At 38.2% G+C, this 18,706-nt stretch overlaps 1 protein-coding gene across 19 annotated transcripts in view; it reads left to right on the top strand.

Annotated features, from left to right (window-relative positions):
* The window catches only part of PKP4 (plakophilin 4), a 258,767-nt gene that overhangs the window by 199,113 nt on the left and 40,948 nt on the right, over window positions 1-18,706 (top strand). For 12 of the 19 annotated variants that reach the window (XM_019972379.2, XM_019972405.2, XM_019972389.2 and 9 more), the window contains 4 exons: window positions 5,947-6,135; window positions 8,235-8,454; window positions 14,954-15,086; window positions 16,192-16,405. In XM_019972379.2, coding sequence (XP_019827938.1) covers window positions 5,947-6,135; window positions 8,235-8,454; window positions 14,954-15,086; window positions 16,192-16,405 — 756 coding nt within the window. Of the gene's footprint in view, window positions 1-5,946; window positions 6,136-8,234; window positions 8,459-14,953; window positions 15,087-16,191; window positions 16,406-18,706 lie in introns of all 19 variants that reach the window. The other 7 variants (XM_070767595.1, XM_070767610.1, XM_070767588.1 and 4 more) reach the window with 3 other exon arrangements.

Raw genomic sequence — 18,706 nt, 5'->3', positions numbered from 1 at the left:
TATGTCCTACAACAGAAAAATATGTCTGCCCCAACACATTCATTAAAATATAACCATAGCATATTAAGGCAAGTTTTGAGAATAAAAAGAATTCACATTTGAAAGATAAATGTATGTTTGTTTTCACTGACTTAAATATAGAGGTGTTAAATCAAAAGGAATATATCATTGAAGTAGGTAAACTTGATATGTATTTGTGGAATTGCAGCAAATTGTCTTCCACTTCAAAAGATACTAAATTATAGTAGCCTTTCTACAAAATCACCTTACTTAATCTGTTCAGTTCAGTTCAGTTCAGGTCAGTCACTCAGTCATGTCTGACTCTTTGTGAACCCATGGACTGCAGTACACCAGACTTCCCTGTCCATCACCAACTCCCAGAGTTTGCTCAAACTGATGTCCATTGAACTCGATGATGCCACCCAACCACCTCATCCTCTGTCGTCCCCTTCTTCTCCTGCTTTCAATCTTCCCCAGCATCGGGGTCTTTTCAAATGAATCAGCTCTTCGCATCAGGTGGCCAAAGTATTGGAGTTTCAGCTTCAGCATTAGTTCTTCCAATGAATATTCAGTACTGATTTCCTTTAGGATGGACTGGTTGGATCTCCTTGCAGTCCAAGGGACTCTCAAGAGAGTCTTCCAAAAGCATCAGTTCTTCAGTGCTCAGCTTTCTTTATGGATCAACTCTCACATCCATACATGAATGACTACTGGAAAAACCATAGCTTTGACTCTGTGGACATTTGGTGGCAAAGTAATGTCTTTGCTTTTTAATATGCTGTCTAGGTTGGTCATAACTTTTCTTCCAAGAAGCTAGCATCTTTTAATTCCATGGCTGCAGTCACCATTTGCAGTGATTTTGGAGTCCAAAAAAATAGTCTCTCACTGTTTGCATTGTTTCCCCATCTATTTGCCATGAAGTAATGGGACCAGATGCCATGATCTTAGTTTGCTGAATGTTGAGTTTTAAGCCAACTTTTTCACTCTCCTCTTTCCCTTTCATCAAGAGGCTCTTTAGTTCTTCTTCACTTTCTGCCATAAGAGCAGTGTCATCTGCATATCTGTTGCTGCTGCTAAGTCACTTTAGTCACGTCCAACTCTGCGACCATACAGACCACAGTCCACCAGGCTCCTCTGTCCCTGGTATTCTCCGGCAAGAACACTGGAGTGGGTTGCCATTTCCTTCTCCAGTACATGAAAGTGAAAAGTGAAAGTGAAGTCACTCAGTCGTGTCCGACTCTTCACGACCCCATGGACTGAAGCCTACCAGGATCCTCCATCCATGGGATTTTCCAGGCAAGAGTACTGGAGTGGGTTGCCATTGCCTTCTCCATCTGCATATCTGAGGTTATTGATATTTCTCCCGGCAATCTTGATTCCACCTTGTGCTTCATCCCCCCCAGCGTTTCTCATGATGTACTCTGCATAGAAGTTAAATAAGCAGAGTAACAATATACAGCCTTGATGTACTCCCTTCCCCAGTTGGAACCAGTCTGTTTTTCCATGTCTAATACTAACTGTTGCTTCTTGACCTGCATAAGATTTCTTGGGAGTCAGGTAAGGTGGTCTGGTATTCCCATCTCTTAAAGAATTTTCCACAGTTTATCGTGATCCACATAGTCAAAGGCTTTGGCATAATCAATAAAGCAGAAGTAAATGTTTTTCTGGAACTCTCTTGCTTTTTCAATGATCCAGCAGCTGTTGGCAATTTCATATTTTAAATTTTCATATTTCATCTTCCTTTTTAAATCCAGCTTAAACATCTGGAAGTTCACGGTTCATGTACTATTGAAGCCTGGCTTGGAGAATTTTGAGCATTATTTTGCTAGTGTGCGAGATGAGTACAATTGTGCAGTAGTTTGAGCATTCTTTGGTATTGCCTTTCTTTGGGATTGAAATGAAAACTGACCTTTTCCAGTCCTGTGGCCACTGCTGAGTTTTCCAAATTTGCTGGTATATTGAGTGCAGCACTTTCATAGCATCATCTTTTAGGATTTGAAATAGCTCAGCTGGAATTCATCACCTCCACTAACTTTGTTCGTGATGATGCTTCCTAAGGCACAGTTGACTTCTCATTCCAGGATGTCTGGCTCTAGGTGAGTGATCACACCATCATGGGTATCTGGGTCATGAAGATCTTTTTTTTTGTATAGTTCTTCTGTGTATTCTTGCCACCTCTTAATATCTTCTGCTTCTATTAGGTACATACCATTTCTGTCCTTTATTGTGCCCATCTTTGCATGAAATATTCCTGTGGCATCTCTAATTTTCTTGAAGAGATCTCTAGTCTTTCACATTCTATTGTTTTCCTCTATTTCTTTGCATTGGTCACTGAGGAACATTTTCTTATATATCCTTGCTCTTCTTTGGAACTCTGCATTCAAATGGGTGTATCTTTTATTTTCTCCTTTGCCTTTAGCTTCTCTTCTTTTCTTAGCTATTTGTAAGGCCTCCTCAGATAACCATTTTGCCTTTTTGCATTTCTTTTTCTCTGGGATGGTCTTGATCACTGCCTCCTGTACAATGTTACAAACCTCCATCCTTAGTTCTTCAGGCACTCTTGTCTATCAGATCTAATCCCTTGAATCTATTTGTCACTTCTACTGTTTAATCATAAGGGATTTGATCTAGATCATACCTGAATGGTCTAATGGTTTTCCCTATTTTCTTCAATTTAAGTCAGAATTTTGCAACAAGCAGTTCATGATTGGAGCCACAGTCAGCTCCTGGTCTTCTTTTTTCTGACTGTATAGAGCTTCTCCATCTTTGGCTCCAAAGAATATAATCAGTCTGATTTCCGTATTGACCATCTGGTGATGGCCATGTGTAGAGTCTTCTCTTGTGTTGTTGGAAGAGGGTGTTTGCTATGACCAGTGCATTTTCTTGGCAAAATTCTCTTAGCTTTTGCCCTGCTTCATTTTGTACTCCAAGGCCAAATTTTCCTGTTACTCCAGGTATCCCTTGACTTCCTACTTTTGCATTCCAGTCTCCTGTAATGAAAAGGACATCTTTTTTGCATGTTAGTTCTAGAAGGTCTCGTAGGTCTTCATAGAACTTGAACGTTACTGGTTGGGGTGTAGACCTGGATTGAATGTGATATTGAATTTACCTTGGAAATGAACAGAGATCATTTTGTTGTTTTTGAGATTACACCCTAGAACTGCATTTTGGACTCCTTTGTTGACTATGAGGGCTACTCCATTTCTTCTAAGCGATTCCTGCCCGTAGTAGTAGATTTAATGGTCATCTGAGTTAAATTCGCCCGTTCCAGTCCATTTAAATTCACTGATTCCTAAAATATCGATGTTCACTCTTGCCATCTCTTGTTTGACCACTTCCAATTTACCTTGATTCATGGACCTAACATTCCAGGTTCATATGCAATATTGCTCTTTACAGCATCAGACTTTACTTCCCTCACCAGTCACATCCACAACTGGGCGTTGTTTTCACTTTGGCTACATCTCTTCATTCTTTCTGAAGTTATTTCTCCACTCTTGTGCAGTAGCATATTGGGCATCTACCAACCGGGGGAGTTCATTTTTCAGTGTCTTATCTTTTTGCCTTTTCATACTGTTCATGGGGTTCTCAAGGCAGGAAAACTGAAGTGGTTTGCCATTCCTTTCTCCAGTGAACCACATTTTGTCAGAACTCTCCACCACGTCCATCTTGGCTGGCCCAGCACGGCATGGCTCATGGTTTCATTGAGTTAGACAAGGCTGTGGTCCATGTGATAGGTTTGAACTTAATCTATTGGGGCGATATAATTTTGTAATTTTTTAAATGTTAATCTTTAAGACTGTGTATTTTTGTTTTAATGCATGAGTAGGTAAATAAAAATATTAACCATAATATTACAAGGATTTCTAATATCAAAAAATTGCTGTGTCTCACTGTAATTCTTAAGTTCTTTATTTCCTGTTGTAATCTGTCACATACAGTAATTTCATCTCAGTAGGAATCCTGTATCAGGGAATGTTCACTGGATACGTTCTATGGTTGTAAGTGTTACAAGCTCATTTGGGTCCTTATGAAATCATAGTAAATGGCCACAAAAGTTTGCATATTACATGAATGCCATTGAAGACTCCAGCCAGGTACTTGCACAATGAGCCTGTCACATTTTGAATGGAACAGAATGCTTTGGTCTCGTTTCACACCACAGTGGGAGTGGGCCAACGGGACTTGGCAGGCTTTAGGAGCATCCAGGGCTCAACTTGCCTTGGCCCAAGTGTTTGTGATCTTCAGTCTCACAGTAAATCAAGTATTCTACTGAATATGAAAATAGCACTTCATACTGATAAGATTTCCAAGGACTAGGTACATTTTGCTGCCCAGTTTTCATCACAGTTAACAAACAATGCTGGCACTTTTGTTCAGGATTCTCATGGGCTCTATAAAGAAATGGAGTTTATACTCTCTAAGAATGAGAAATCTGCCAGTAAATACAAAGCTGAAATCCTCAAATAAGAACTTTACAATAACAATCATAATATCATCCTTAGAGTTACATGGGCTTCCATGAGCCCCTGGTGAACTGACCTCCCTCTTTAACCTTGTTTGTGGAGGGCTCTGTCCAGTCAGGATTTCTCACGCTGTGTGTCATTGATCCTTGAGAAGTAGTTTTGTCCAGTGTTGAGTGTGCAGTGACGGAGAGGGTACAGAGAGAGCTTCCACTCAGCCCTCCTCAAAAGCTCTCTGAAGAGGATGAACTGCATTTCCTTTTCGGCTCTGTTTCCTCAATTTTGGAATGGGAAGATTTGACTGAATAATTCCCCAATGACAAGATTATATAAACCTGTGATCTTTATTTCAGCAAGTGGGTAGCCAGTAGCCAAAACCCACATTTGTTCATTTAATTTCTTCCCATGTCACATTGCTCTCTGGGATAGGTAATAATCATTCATTTTAGAAGCTTTATGTATTAACTCTCTTGCCACTCCTCACTAAGCAACATATAATTATCACTCACATTCAGCCCCATTTGTTTTTAGTTATGCTATGATTATGTGAGCTAACAGGATGTGAATGATTGTATCTTTTTGTAATTAGTTACTGTGTTGACTATTTGCAATCTTTTTAAAAGCAAATATATGCTGACTGACTTCAGATATGTTTGTGCTTTTCCTTCCTCATATTTGGAATATAACCTGAGTTGATACTCTTACAAAGTGACAGATTTTGCTTACTAATGATGACAAATCATAAATTTCTGAGCATCATAGTACAGAAAATACTACGTCACTTTTTTAAAGAAATTAAAATATTTGGGTTTGGAATCTGCATTATAAACAGTTTGAATGAAAGAGTGGTTGAAGTAACAATACTAATACACTAACTTTGTACTTTTCCTTTATACCAGAAAGAAGGTAAACAAGAATCTGGTATGTGGGTTCCTGGAAAAATCCCTGTTTTGGTTTTGTCTTGTTTTTTTTTTTTTTAATTGCAATAACAAATAATAAAATAATGCTTTATACATCTTACTAGTTTGCTGATGGTTTTTTAAACTCTATAACATAAAATTTCATTTTTCTGTAAAAAATTTGCATGAGTAAATTGAGACAAAGGTCCGAACAGTTCTTGAATATCAGCCTATTTGTAAGTACTGTGATGTAGGTGTTATCTTAAGCATTGGGATTTAAAGAGGTGTGGGACATGGTGGCGTGCTCTTTTTGGTCGCCATCATAAAATAACTTACAGTTGGGGGATGAATTTCAGAATATCAAGCCATTTAATAATTTTGTGTGTATATATGTATATTTTAGAAAATTTGCATTTATCCTGCTGCCAGGAGAAAGTCTTACTTTTAGAGTATATATGGTATCCTGTAAAACTCACTGGGTTTGGTGTTTAGACTCAGCATTTGGTCATATTGATTAGGAGTTATACTTTTCACCTCACCACAGTGTTCCAAGTTTCTTAATGATGTAATTTTCCTGCCTGTAGGCTTACGGAGTTCCTATGCTAGTCAGCACAGCCAACTTGGACAAGACCTTCGTTCAGCTGTGTCTCCCGACTTGCACATCACTCCTATATATGAGGGGAGGACCTATTATAGCCCAGTGTACCGCAGCCCAAACCATGGAACCGTGGAGCTCCAGGGATCACAGACAGCGCTCTACCGCACAGGCTCAGGTGGGCGTCTGCTCTCTTCAGTTCCTTTCTTACTTTCACAGGTCCAAGAGTAGAGGATTTTATTGAGATGGGTTTCCTGGTAGAATGAACTCACATTGTCCATTTGGATGTTAGATAAACAGTTACAAAAGTAGGTCAATAAACAGGAAAATAGAAGTTCAATTAGTACCTATTTATTTGTTGGCTTCCCTGGTGGCTAAGATGGTAAAGAATCTGCCTGCAATGCAGGAGATCTAGGTTTAATCCCTGGGTCAGAAAGATCTCCTGGAGAAGGGAATGGCTACCCGCTCCAATATTCTTACCTGGAGAATTCCATGGACAGAGGAATGTAGTACCTGGTGGGCTACAGTTCATAGGAGTTGGACATGACTGAACAACTTTCACATCATAGATAATATATTTTTACCATAGTTCAGTCTAAACAGTTATACTTTAGTTCACAAATAAGTTTGTATAGCTATAAATCTGACTCCCTGAGTTCAAAGCATATCAGAAAGAAAAGTTTTGGGGAATATTTCTTTGTAATTTTTGTTGCCTAGAATACATCTTTAGAGAAAATCCTATGTGAGCTATTGGCTTGTCTTTGATTTGGCACATATGTGGCCCAGGTATATTTGGTATTACTCTTTTTTGATACTGAATTTTTTCTGAATGTTTAAGTGGTAGGATGTGAAATAAATATTCCTTATGATGGACTCAATCTAGGGCAGAATGCAGTGCTGACAGTTACAAAAATAGGGAGCTAGTGGAGGAAGGATTGAGAGTTTGGGATTAGCACATGCAAACTAGCATATGTAGGATCGACGAACAACAAAGACTTACTGTGTAGCACAGGGAACTATATTCAGTATCCTGTGATTAACCAGAATGGAAAAGAATAGGAAAAAGAATTTATATATATGTGTATATATATATGAAATGGAGTCACTTTGCTATAAGGCAGAAATCAATTCAACATTGTAAATCAACTATACTTCAATAAAAAATTTTTAAGTCAAAAAAGGAAAAACAGGGAGCTAGTGAATCACATTCTTGCACCCCTGGCCTCGTGTGTGCCACTCCATAGTCACTGATAGAGCAGAAACTAGAGCCTGTGACCCCGGGAGCTGCCAAGTTGTGCTACCAGTCTAGTTTATAGATTCTCAAGAGGACCCTTTTAAAAACAAATAATAATAAATTAGTATAGATTTATTAACATACCCATAAATGAATTCTAGATAGCAATGATAACACCCTAAAGGCACAACTCTAAGAGCCATATCTCACAGACCACCACGAGGGAAAAGACTGTTACTGCAAAAACTGACAGTTGGGTCCACTGTGGGATATTTCTTCTAAGAGAATGTTACAATTTTTAATAGATGTTAGTGGAGAAATATTTCACTCTTTTGGTCTACACATTGAAGAATTTTTTGTGAGGTTTAAGAAATAAATAATGTTACTAAAATATGTTAATTGCAGGAAGATTATAAACACAATCGTTGGAGAGCTACCTATTGCAATAATTTGGAAAAAATATTAAACACGCTGTGCAATACTTTATACATAACATCAGGCAACAATTTTAGGGAGTAGCTTTAAAAGAATTTGATTGATTTATCAGTCTTCTTTCCTATAAAGTTTTTTTTCAATGTTATCAAAATCACACGTCTATAAATAAAATGTACATCAAAATAAGTAACCAGTATTCACTACATGTCCAAAGATTGGTTTCAATAATCTATAAGTTTGAAAAAATATCTTGCTTGTTTTTTATTGCTAAAATTAAGTTATAAAATTTTCCTATTTATTTCTAAGATCATTTTTCTTTCTTTCACTTGCAGTTTTGTTACTGAATCTTAAATATATTAAGACTTACTATGGGAATAGATTTATAGTTTCATTTTTGCTCTTTCCTGCTAATAAAATTGATATTAATATTTGTGTTATATTAAAAATTTCAGTTCCTTTTCCCACTAATGAACTAGATTGGTAATATCTAAAAGTAAGCAATTTATATAATTGTTAAAAACCCTTCTTAAAATTAAAACCATTTTTACTTTGAAAATTATTTCTTTGTGGAGAACATACTAATCCTTTTTAAAATGTTGACTTTCTAGTAGGTGTTGGAAATCTGCAAAGGACGTCCAGCCAACGAAGTACCCTTACATACCAAAGAAATAATTATGCTCTGAACACAACAGCTACCTATGCGGAGCCCTATAGGCCAATACAGTACCGAGTGCAAGAGTGCAATTATAACAGGCTTCAGCACGTAGCACCGGCTGATGATGGCACAACGAGATCCCCGTCAATAGACAGCATTCAGAAAGACCCCAGGCAAGTACTAGTCAAGAGTCTCCAGAATGCCACCGTATCTCAGGAGTCAACCCTTTCCTTCATTCTTTTTCTTTTTCCCAAGTTGCCCTATCTATTAGAGCGTCAGTAAATTCTCATCTCTAATATTTTGCAGCACTGTATGTCACTGAGGTTAATTTTTAAAGATAGTTTCCTTCTTTTGGTGCATTAATAATAAAGTTAGAGAATGCACAGGTCAAAATATTTTACCAAGGCAACTACTTGAGAGCCTTAGTCTGAATTACACAAAAGATTTTAAAGGATCATTTTATACCCTTTCTTTTATCTTGACTGATTTTTTAGATGATGGCTTCAGAAAATGCATGAGGTTTTATATTGGGAAGTCCCAGTGTCACGTATATTTTGAATCATGTTGGTCAGTGCTGTGTTGTGCTTTTATCAACTAGGTCCTTTGAAAAGCTTTTTGCCATTTAGGGGGAAATAGTTTACAAGAAATTGTCATATTGCATAAACAAAAAATATTTATTTCCTTGTTTTAATTTTATTTGGTCTTGTAGAAAAAGTGTTTTATTAAGATATACACGAGTCATTTAGTACTTGATTGATTTTGAAAAACTAGCCTCATGTCTTTAATGAAAGTCATTTAAAATATTCAGGAAATAAAGATTTTTAAAAACTAAAAGAGAATTTTAACTTCTGAAAGAGTGATATTATTTCTAAATTTTAAGCAGCTTGAGTGTTATTTTAAGGCATATATTAGCAAGATTTCATTCTCTCTTCACCCACAAATAGTTATTTCACTGAAAGATTGTTATAATTATCAATTCATTTTTAGCAGCCTACCAGCTCATTCTAATGAATGTGAATTTAAAGCATGAGTGAGCTTTGGTTATTAAAACAAAATAACTTTAGATACTTTGAACTGAGTGGGAAGCCCACTCCCCCACTAAAACTACTCCACCTATTCACTCTTTTGCCTAAATTTTTTTTACAGTGTATGTGTACATTTGATTCAGCTATTCCTGTTTGCCACCATTCTGTCATTTTAAGGATTTTTTAAAATAATTTGTCTAATAGCACCTCCAGTATAATTAAATTAAAATTTTTTACATGATTTTGTTTTTTTGAAGTCCTCACAGGAACAACAGAGTAGGGCACTCTGATAATACAGAAATTCTCTAAAGGGTTTTGAATTGTAGATAATTTAGAGCATACCTTGGCTGAACCTGCTGAGAAGAGAATAGCTATCCAGAAAATCAGTGCAGTGATTAGAGCTTTGAGTTTAGTATGCATTCCTGAGGACTTAAGTTTTGACCTCTGTTTTGAACTGATTCATTATAAACAAGGATTTCATGTCTGATAATACACTTCAGTTATTCATAGTATGATAATTTCATAGTCTGATGCATAAAACTATTGTGGCTAGCTTTGATTATGTGCAGCTTCACTGATAATGTATTTTGTAAGATGAATAAACGATTATCTTAAAATAATAGGTGCGTTTATTCTAGTCAAAACTGGAATCTAAGTGAGTTTAAAGTTTGAATATTCAAACCAAAGTAAAAGCTCATGACAATTTTAGTTTTAAAAATAACAACTTTAATATTTGTATTCACTTCTATACCTACTTTGTCATTAATGCCACATCATAGCCTGACACTTTCCCTGTAAGACTAAAGAAATTATTGATGTTTTCTATATATAAGGGATGAATTTTTTTAATAATGATCTAGTTTACAGCCAAAATGTATTAATGGTACAAATAATTCATCTGAAAGAAGGAACAAAGTACTTACTATGGAAAGTGGCAGTGAGACAGAATTCATGTTATTCTTTTTGAGCAGGGCTTCAGCTCTGACACTCACCAGCATAATTCCATTTACTGTCTTTTTCATCTTTATGCTATTGTCAAATATTTTACTTCTACACACATTGTAAAGCCCATAATATGGTACTGTTATTTTTACTGTAAATAGTCAGTTGTCTTTTAAAAAAATTATATGAAGTCAGAAACACGATCTTTTTATTCTCCTACATAATTATTTATAGTTTCCTGCACATCTTCCTATAAATTCTAGTTTCCATCTCAACTCATTTCCCTTCATCCCAAAGAACTTTCTCTAGCTTTTCTTATGTTTCATGTCTGCTGCCAACACATTCTCTCGGCTTTAACTTATCTGAAAGTGTTTTTATTTACTAATTTTTAAAGGATATTTTTGCTAGATATATGATTCAGGATTAATAAGCTTTCATTTTCAGTGCTTTAAAAAGGACATTGTTCAGTATCTTCAGAGTTCCATAGTTTCTGATGCAAAATCAGCCAACATTTGCATTATTTTTCTCATTAAAATAATGTATCTTTTCTCTGACTGACTTTCATATTTTTTCTCTTTTTTGTTGACCTTGAGCAGTTTTACTCTAACAAGCCTTAATTATGTTTTTCTTATATATAACCTGGTTGGGGTTCACTGAAATTCTTTACGTGTTGGTGATTTTACCAAAGTTGGGACATAGTAAACTATTATTTCTGTAAATATATTTTTCTGGCCCAAATTCACTCTCCTCTCCTGGAATAACTTGACACCATCTCACAGGTTACTGTAGTTCTGCTCACTTTTAAAAAGTCTTTTTTCTCTGTGTTCTTCATTTAAGACTTTATTAATCTATCTTCAGATTTGCTGGTTTTTTCTCCCATGGGCTCCAGTCTGTTGTTAAGCCCATCCAGTGAATTTTTTTTCAAACAATTTGGCTTTTTTTTTTAATAGTTTTCATGTCTCTGATGACATTCCCCATCTATTCCCTCCTTAAATATATCTTTTGCGTTATGTTGTTGAGTGTATTTATAAAAAGCATTTTAAAATCCTCTGATCTTTCCAGCATCTATGTTTTCTGTAAGTCTGTTTCTGTTATTTTCATCTTTGAGAGTCACAGTTTTCTGTTTCTTCTTACGCCCTGTAGTTTTAAATTATAGGCTGGTTGTGTGGATGATACATTGTTAGCACTCTGTGTTGTCTCCTCTTAGGGTTCTAAGCTTTATCGTGGCAAATAACTAAATTACTGACAGGTGCTGTTTGATCCTTCACAATTGATTCTGTTCCTTACTAGGACAGATCTATTTTAGATTTGTTTTACTCCCTAGCACATGGCCCTTACTCTGTGGCATTGTTGTTACTCCTAAGCATGGCCTTTGTGGAGACTAAATGCTGAGGTGATCAGTAAGGTCTGCACTGTAACTGGGCTGGAGGTCCAACATCACCTGGTATGTATTCAGTTCTCATTCTGCTCTCCACCAAACCTGCATGTATGCAGTGCTCATATATACATATACAGCCCAGTGCTCAACTAACGACTCGTGAGTAGACCATACACAGACTTGCAGCGTCTCCTCTGCATAGCCCTCTCCTCCCCAGTATCCTGCCCTGCAAATTTTAACCTCTTTAGCATCTCCAAATTCCAGTCTTTCCCACTCAGATAACTAAGACCATCATGCCCAAATGAACTTGCCATCCATCCAGCCCATGAATTGATAGCAGTCTTTCCAGGATAAATTTCTGCTGAAAATCAAGTTTGGAGTTGATGCCAGCTAAGCCTAACTCCCCATCTCCAACTGGAGCCCAACCTTTGTGTTGTCTGGCCTTAGTGATACCCAGAGCCTCTAGGAAATCTTGACCATTTAAAGAGGACAGAATGTATATTCGTAATGATTGAGTCTTCAAGGAAAAATTAAATCACACTCCTTGCACTCTGCTAATTACCTTGTAGATTTATATAGTAGGCTGTAGACAGATTTTCATCAGAAATAGTTAACAGTTTCAATGCATAAATGAAAATCTGCCTTTATAGAGACTGCCCCTACTTAGTATATGGTTCATTTTTCAGGGCTGATGAATGTTAGTAAAATATATATATCCTAATTCTAAGTATGTAAAATACTTTAATATATCACCACAATTTAGTCATCACAATCAGCCTAAGAAGAAGTTAGAAATAATAGTTTTATTGTTCCTATTTTACAGATGGTAAAACTGGAATTCTAAATAAATGGTTTTCAAAATCACATCATAATTGAAAGACCTTGGACCTAAACATAGGCAGTCTAGCTCCAAATTCTGTGCTTTTTCTGCTCTGTTATCCTCTCTCTCTTGGTATTTGTGGTTTTCTTAGTGCCTGTCTATCCCCCAAACTGGAAATTTCCATGTCATCCTTGACTTCAGTTTTCAGTAAGTAGATTATCTGGCTGCTGTCCAAAGAATAGGTGGGGGAGGGGTGATATTTGAAGGACAGTGAGCCCAGGTGGCATGTTATTGGTTCAGCCAAGATGGAAAGAGTAGATGCGTTGGATTTATATTAAATATTTTGGAGATGGTTAACAGAGTTGCAGGTGGATTGGATGAGAAAGATAAAGGGAAGAGAAAAATCAAGGATGGTCCTATTTTATTTTGGGCAAATGTGGGGATGGTGGATAGTCTCCTTGCCACCAGTTTTTCCTGATTCTAGTATATTCTCTACTTGGCCACGAGAGTTATCTTCCTTATAAATGTAACCATATTGCATTCTCTCACTCTTCTGCTTTAAAACCTCCACCAGGTAACGTTTCCTGTGTGCGAGAATAACACATGAACCACTGAACTCCACCTCTTAATACTAATGCCAGGTTCCTTGTCTATCTGTATCTAATGTTGTTTGATAGTGCCTACCGCATGGGGCAACAGTCAAGCTAAGAGAGATAATGTCTGTAAAGCTCTTGACATAATATCTGACACAGATAAGCTCAGTAACAGTTCATGTTAGAGTATTAAGACTAAGCTTTTTTAGCTTGGAATACATGGCCCTGTACATGAGATCATGTCTTACTCAATGTTTGTGTCTCCAGCACCTGCTGTGGCGCTTGTAGTAGGAATTCACTGATGGGTGGTATGAATGTGTGTGTGCAGGTATGAAATGACCTGCCCCTTTGAAGTGGGTGAACCAGTTTATAACAGTTTCCTCCATCCTGTTATCAAAGTCTGCAAATGTGTTGCTTTGTGAACCATTTGTAAGAAACTTATCTTTATGCAACATAAGCATTAAATCACATTTAACAAGGATACCAAACAGTGAGCCATTTAAATGGCATCAGAAAATTCTGACAGTGTGGTATTATCTTATTTAAAAACGGTATGAAAATGTGTATGTATATTTAATATGATTGTGTCCTCGTTGTACAAGGAGGGGGATAGTACAGGGGTAAGGGCGCAGACTCTGAGAGCTGATCGCTTGCTTGCTGTGTCGTGTCTGACTCTTTGCAACCCCGTAAACTGCCATGGGATTCTCCAGGCAAGAATACTGGAGTGGGTTGCCATTTGCTTCTCCAGGGGATCTTCCCAATCCAGGGATTGAACTTGCATCTCCTGCATTGCGGGCAGATTCTTTACCACTGAGCCATCAGGAAAGCCCACCTGAAAGCTGATGCCTGGATTCAAATGTTGCTCAGCTGTTGACTAGCCAGGTGTCTTTAGGCAAGTCGCTTAGCACTTCTGCTTCAGCCTCCAAATCTGAAAGACTGCTTTAAGTATAAATGCATTAACATACATAAAATGCCTGAAATAGTGCCTGGCACAGAATAGGTGCTCAGGAAATATTACATTCTGCTGCTGCTGCTGCTGCTAAGTCCCTTCAGTCGTGTCCGACTCTGTGCTACCCCAGAGATGGCAGCCCACCAGGCTTCCCCGTCCCTGGGATTCTCCAGGCAAGAACACTGGAGCGGGTTGCCATTTCCTTCTCCAATGCATGAAAGTGAAAAGTGAAAGTGAAGTCGCTCAGTCGTGTCCGACTCTTAGCAATCCCATGGACTGCAGCCTAGCAGGCTCCTCTGTCCATGGATTTTCCAGGCAAGAGTACTGGAGTGGGGTGCCATTGCCTTCTCCGATATTACATTCTACTTAATAATAATACAGTTTTTAACAATTGTGTATACACACATGTGCACACTTGATATGTTGAAAAAAGACCAACAGGAAACATAAACAGTGGTTTTCTCTGGATATAGGATTACTGGAAAAAAAATTGTTATCATGTTTTATATTTATTATAATCAAGAGCAACCATATATATTAAATTTCTTATAAACCATCAGGTATGCGGTATTTCCACTAGCCTTCTTCCTCTCTCCCCAGACGTGACATCTTCTCAGCTAGCTGAAGTGCACTTGCACTCGCACCTGCAAATTTCTTGCAGAGGCAGAAAGGCATAAAATTAGAATCAGGAGAAGGAAAACAAAAATGGAAAAGTAACTCATATTAAGAACCTCCTTTGTGCCCCGGATTCTTTCTGTGCATCATGATTCTTTAAGATCATAAGTATCTGTGATATGTTCATCAGTGGGAAAATATTATTTATGTATATTTTTAAATTTTATTTATTTTTTAGGATATTTGTAACGTCCTATTGTGGTCTCCACTCTTTTCTTTTGACAGATGTTTTGTTCAGTTTATGGTAGACCCTGGGCCTCGCTTTCTGAAGCCGTGTTTTTCTCTTGCAGGGAGTTTGCCTGGCGTGATCCTGAGTTGCCTGAAGTCATCCACATGCTGCAGCACCAGTTCCCGTCAGTTCAGGCAAACGCAGCGGCCTACCTGCAGCACCTGTGCTTTGGTGACAACAAAGTGAAGATGGAGGTACAGGACCAGTGCCTGGGGTGCCCAAGACAGCCGCGGGGAGCGGGGAGGGTGGAGCAGTGCCTTTCTCTTTAGCAGCTGTGTGCCTGCGTGCTTGAGAAATGGCCCAGTGCGTCTAGAGGCCCTTTAAAAGAGATGTTTCGATACCAGTTACTCTTTTACTTCTCAACTGCGCATTTCAATATTTCTTGGGAAAAGCTGCAATGAGGATATTTCTGGAAGTACATTTAGCTTTTTCAAATCATGTGTCCACTCATTACCTTATTTATAAAACATGAAGCAAAATCAATTTAACCTGCAGTTTTAAAAGTATTTTCTGTAAATCTATTAGATACAAATTATAATATGTACTTATGAGCTCACATATTTTATGAGATTCTGGTCAAGATTGGTGCCAACACGTAATTAAGTAAAGGATTTATAGCCATTACTAATTCTGAATATATATGAATATTTTATTTCAGATTTTAAGCATTTTGAGCTTTTATTGAAAATAGTCACTGGTTTTGGCTGGATTTCACATTTTAAGCCATTTTTCCCCCTGCAGTGTCATGTAGCATTTGTTTTTTTCATCCCTTAAAATTTAGAACAACACACAGTTACAGACCTAAAGGTGGATGCTGCAGATAAAGCCCCAAAATATTCATATAATATACTAATGAAGTGACAAATGGAAGAAAATTTAGAAGAGGAGAGTCACCCGGAGACACGATTCTAGAAAGCCAATGACTTCAGTCAAAACTCCCCTCCTGTGTTTTCTTCAACCCCGCATAACTTTGTGTGCTTGTGTATTTGTGCATTTCACTCAGAAACAGCAGTGCGATCCCTGTGTATGTTCAGGGGTTGGTGTGTGACTGTGCTACCTGCGTGTGGCCCCTAGTCCACCTAGGGTCTCCCTTCCCTTTAAGCCATGAACCTGTGAAAAGAGCTTCATCTTAGAGAGCGTCCTTAAAATTTATAGAGCACGTTTTCTTAGGATAAAAAGTGCCCTTTTGAAATGATCTGAAGTTATCTGTTTTCCATGATCTTTCCATAATAGTCTTTTGTTTGACCTCTGATTGACCACATGTCACTTAGGCCTGGTGCTTAATATTTTTCATTCTAGGTGTGTAGGTTAGGGGGAATCAAGCATCTGGTTGACCTTTTGGACCACAGAGTTTTGGAAGTTCAGAAGAATGCTTGTGGTGCCCTCCGAAACCTTGTTTTCGGCAAGTCTACAGATGAAAATAAAATAGCAATGAAGAATGTTGGCGGGATACCTGCCTTGTTGCGACTGTTGAGAAAATCTATTGATGCAGAAGTAAGGGAGCTGGTCACAGGTGGGTACTAAATGTGATCTTGTCTTGAAGGAGGTGTTGAAAACCATCTAGACTCTGCCCGTGTATGGTGGCATTGTGAAGGACTTTAGAAGGTCTAGGAGGAGATGATGATACAGTGCTCACAGCTGTGACAGTGACTCATACAAGTTACTCTAATGATTCAGAAGGCCCTTGCAGTGCTAGAGTCGTCTCTCCTAGTCTCATTCATTGTATTCGTTAGTGAGCAAGTATCAGCTAACAGATCTCTTGTTCACAAAGGGTTGAATACATTATTTTTCATTACATACTGCATAGTAATTACTCATTTTAAATAGATTTGGTTTCCTTCGTTATGAAAATAAACTGTACTTAATGGATTGGCTACCTGCCACTTCAGTTCAGCCAGTGTCTGAATGCCTGTTAGTATCTCAGACACTTCTCCAGGTAACTGGAGATGTAAAATGGATAAAAGTCCCTGCCCTCATGTAGCACTTCAATTCCAGTGGAACACAAGTGATTTTCTCTGAATGTCAGTGAAAAGTGCAAGTGCCGAACTCAGTAGAGGTTGCCCTGGGAGCACAGCTGATGGGTAGGGAAGTTCTCTGAAACCAAAGGTGGCCTAAAGGTTCAGGAGGCATTGGCTGGGTACAGAGGGGATATATTTCCAGTCGCAGGCAGAGGCTTGGAGACAGCATGGGATCTAGGAGCAGAGCTATCAGCAGAAGGGGGATTCTGTAAGAAGATAAGACCAGAGAGAAACACAGGCCTGGTTTGGGGAACTTGTGTTCCCGATGCAGTGGGAGGGATCATGGGACATGGCATGACTAGTTTGGGCTTTTAAATGCGTTCTTCCAGCAGGCAACTGGGTGGGGGATTAATTTAAAGTACAGGAGCCTGGCACCTGAGAGGGCTGTGAGGAGGGTAGGAGTCTAGAGATAATGGCTTGTACTATTCACTGGTAGTGGGCAGTGAAGAAGAGGGAGCCATGAGAGAAATGTTTCATGGCCAGGGCTTGATTGTCAAATTTGGGGAGTGAGCAACCCAGAGAAACAGTGATGCTTTGTCTTGAGGTCAAGCTGAAAAAACCATTCTGCAGGAGGGTGAATAAATGACAGCACTATTGATAATAGACTGTTAGGGGGAAATACTGAGTATTCATTGGTAGAGAAATGGTTAAATAAAGGGCAGTACATCCACACAGAGAAACTACATAGAAGGGTTAAAATAAGCACATTAGCACTATCTGTAGCAACAGAGAAATCTCTACAACTGCTTGCAGAATGATAAACCCAGTATGATACTATAGGATAAGTGTTAAAGTATGCAGGTTGAGGCTATAATTTATTTTTTGATAGAGAAACACTCAAGAAAGGTAAAATTTTTTATTAAAATGATAAAAGACAGATTCAGGATAGTTGGTTATATCTCTAGGGTTCAGGTGGAGAAAAAGGGATTGGGGAGTAAAATCCAGCTCCATTTCTTTAAAAAGAAAGAGAAATCTAAAACAAATAAGACAAAATGTTAATGCAGCTGATCCTTGGATAACCTGGGGTTTGGAGGCACTGATCCCCCGTGCAATCAACACTCTGTGTATAGCTTACAGTCAGCCCTCCACATGTGTGGTTCCTCCATGTCTACAGTTCTACATCCATGGATTTGACCAACCACCGGTTGTACAGCACTGTAGTTTTTACTATTGAAAAAAAAAGCCACATTATTAGTGGACCCATTTCAAACCCATATTGTTCACAATTCAATTTCATTTAACAAAACTAGGGGTAGTAGACATCTGGGTGTTTGTCTTATACTTGCTTTGCTATTTTTCATGCTTGAAATAGTTAACTTAAAAAATTTTAACATTTTTTTCAAAATTAAACCCATTCCCCAGTGGCTTCCACTGTCAAATCAGAGCTTTAGGTTCTGTCAGCTCTTACTCAGTCACACTTGCTGCTGCTAAGTCACTTCAGTCATGTCCGACTCTGTGCGACCCCAGAGACGGCAGCCCACGAGGCTCCACCGTCCCTGGGATTCTCCAGGCAAGAACACTGGAGTGGGTTGCCATTTCCTTCTCCAATGCAGGAAAGTGAAAAGTGAGAGTGAAGTCGCTCAGTCGTGTCCGACTCTTAGTGACCCCATGGACTGCAGCCCACCAGGCTCCTTCATCCATGGGATTTTCCAGGCAAGAGTACTGGAGTGGGTTGCCATTGCCAGTCACACTTAGTAATATATTAATAACAAACCATCTCAAATCTAATATTTAGTTAAGGGGAATCAGCTTTCTTGTAAGATATTAATGTTCAAAGTAAATGCCCTGTATTCAAA

The sequence above is a fragment of the Bos indicus genome, chromosome 2 (assembly GCF_029378745.1).
Source record: "Bos indicus isolate NIAB-ARS_2022 breed Sahiwal x Tharparkar chromosome 2, NIAB-ARS_B.indTharparkar_mat_pri_1.0, whole genome shotgun sequence".
Classification (NCBI taxonomy): Eukaryota; Metazoa; Chordata; class Mammalia; order Artiodactyla; family Bovidae; genus Bos; species Bos indicus.
This window is presented reverse-complemented; position numbering and strand designations above follow the sequence as displayed.